The sequence below is a fragment of the Octopus bimaculoides genome, chromosome 10, assembly GCF_001194135.2.
Source record: "Octopus bimaculoides isolate UCB-OBI-ISO-001 chromosome 10, ASM119413v2, whole genome shotgun sequence".
Taxonomy (NCBI): Eukaryota; Metazoa; Mollusca; class Cephalopoda; order Octopoda; family Octopodidae; genus Octopus; species Octopus bimaculoides.
Window position 1 is genome coordinate 14,419,405 of NC_068990.1, and position 1,688 is coordinate 14,421,092.

Sequence of the window (1,688 nt, forward strand, 5' to 3'; positions counted from 1 at the left end):
TATATATATATATATGCTATTTGAATTTACATGTACAGTTCATTTAACACATTTCTACACACTTGCCATTTACTCAATTTCACTTACTGAATGCCATCTGTGAATAAGTTCTTCTTTTTTTGTGCTGGGGAACACAGAATTATATAAGATTTTGTTGTTAAAATTTACGTGCAATAAATTGCTTATACTTCTACAAAACACGAAATATCTTAATTATTTTTTATACAATTCCTAATAATATTTAATTATAAATATAAATATAATAATTGTTTTTTAATATATTGAATGGCTATGGAGGCCCAGTAGAGTAACAAAGGAATCAATGGGATCCATAGGTAAAAAAAATAGTTGAGAATCACTGATTTACATGGAACATAGAATTCAATAGTCAGTAACAAAATTGCTTCCTGTTTCTGGTAGATTTTATAATAATTAGTGATAGACATTTGGAATAGAGATAAGCTCCCAATCTGGTAGAAACATGATCCAGTTTTGATTCATTCTTCGAATCATTTCATTTCAAAGTCACTGCTAACACTTTTGGAAAGGGCAGCGGGTATCAAAACATATTGTACCTTCTCCTCCAATTTAATATCCTGAACCAAATCTGACTGAAATCAATAATTGAAATGCTGGACAGATCTATACATTGCTCACTTAGCACAAACTTAGATATTTATTTTTATAGTTGAATTGTATATTAAATTGTTTATGCCTTTCAGGTTCTTACCAACTGTGAATCTGTCAGTGATTCAATTTAGTTATGCTAATATTCAACTGAAGTCTAATCTGCTTACTTAAAAAGAGGAAACTAAGTGCTGATGCCTTTTCCAATGTGACATGAAAAGTGAAATGAAAAATATTATTTGCCTGGCACGTCTGTGTGGTTAAGAAACTTGCTTCCCAACCATGTTATCCCAAGTTCAATCCAACTGCACAGCACCTCAGGCAAGTGTCCTCTACTATAGTCCCAGGCCAATTAAAACTTCATAAGTGAATTTGATAGATGGAAACTGAAGAAAGTTCTTTGTATATGTCTATCCTGCATGATGTGCTAATGAGGCAATAACCAGGGTTATAATTATGTGGTGGTGGTGGTGAGGAGGAGGAGGAGGAGGCTGTTTTCATTCAATAAATCCAAATATACATACCACACTTCACCATCACAGAGTCTTGTCTAACTTCAGCAGGAGCACAGCAGCGACATACACTCTGTATGTTACCATCTTCCCTGGTGCGAGCATAAGAATTGCAAGATCCACGACACTCCATAACCTTAACTGGATGGATAGCTTCACAACCCATGACTTTTAGTGTGATATTTACAGCAAATGGCTGGCACTGGTCTTTTGGAGCTTCTGCAAGACAGAATAAGAACATAATGGATTAATAAGTGATTAATGATGAGGCAAATGAAAATTAGAAATATATTTTTAGCCAAAATATTCTATTAATATAATTAGGCATGTCTGTGTGGTTAAGAGGGTTGATTTGCCTCTACATAGTTTGGAATTTAGTCCCACTGTACAGCACCAAGGACAAGTGTCTTCTACTATAGACCCAGGCCAATAAATGAGTTGTGAATGAATTTAGTTGACAGAAAGTGTACAACAGTCTGTTGTGTGTGTGTGTGTGTGTGTGTGTGCGTGTGTGTGTGTGTGTGTGTGTGTGTGCGCGCGTGTGTGTGT

General features: G+C 35.0%; 1 protein-coding gene across 1 annotated transcript in view; it reads right to left on the reverse strand.

The window, feature by feature from the left end:
* LOC106882343 (mucin-19) overlaps nt 1-1,688 on the reverse strand; it is a gene marked incomplete at its 5' end in the record, with an annotated part of 42,175 nt that overhangs the window by 2,174 nt on the left and 38,313 nt on the right. Inside the window, one exon of the mRNA XM_052971230.1 lies at nt 1,152-1,358. Within this exon, the coding sequence (XP_052827190.1) occupies nt 1,152-1,358 (207 nt within the window). The remainder of the gene's footprint in view (nt 1-1,151; nt 1,359-1,688) is intronic.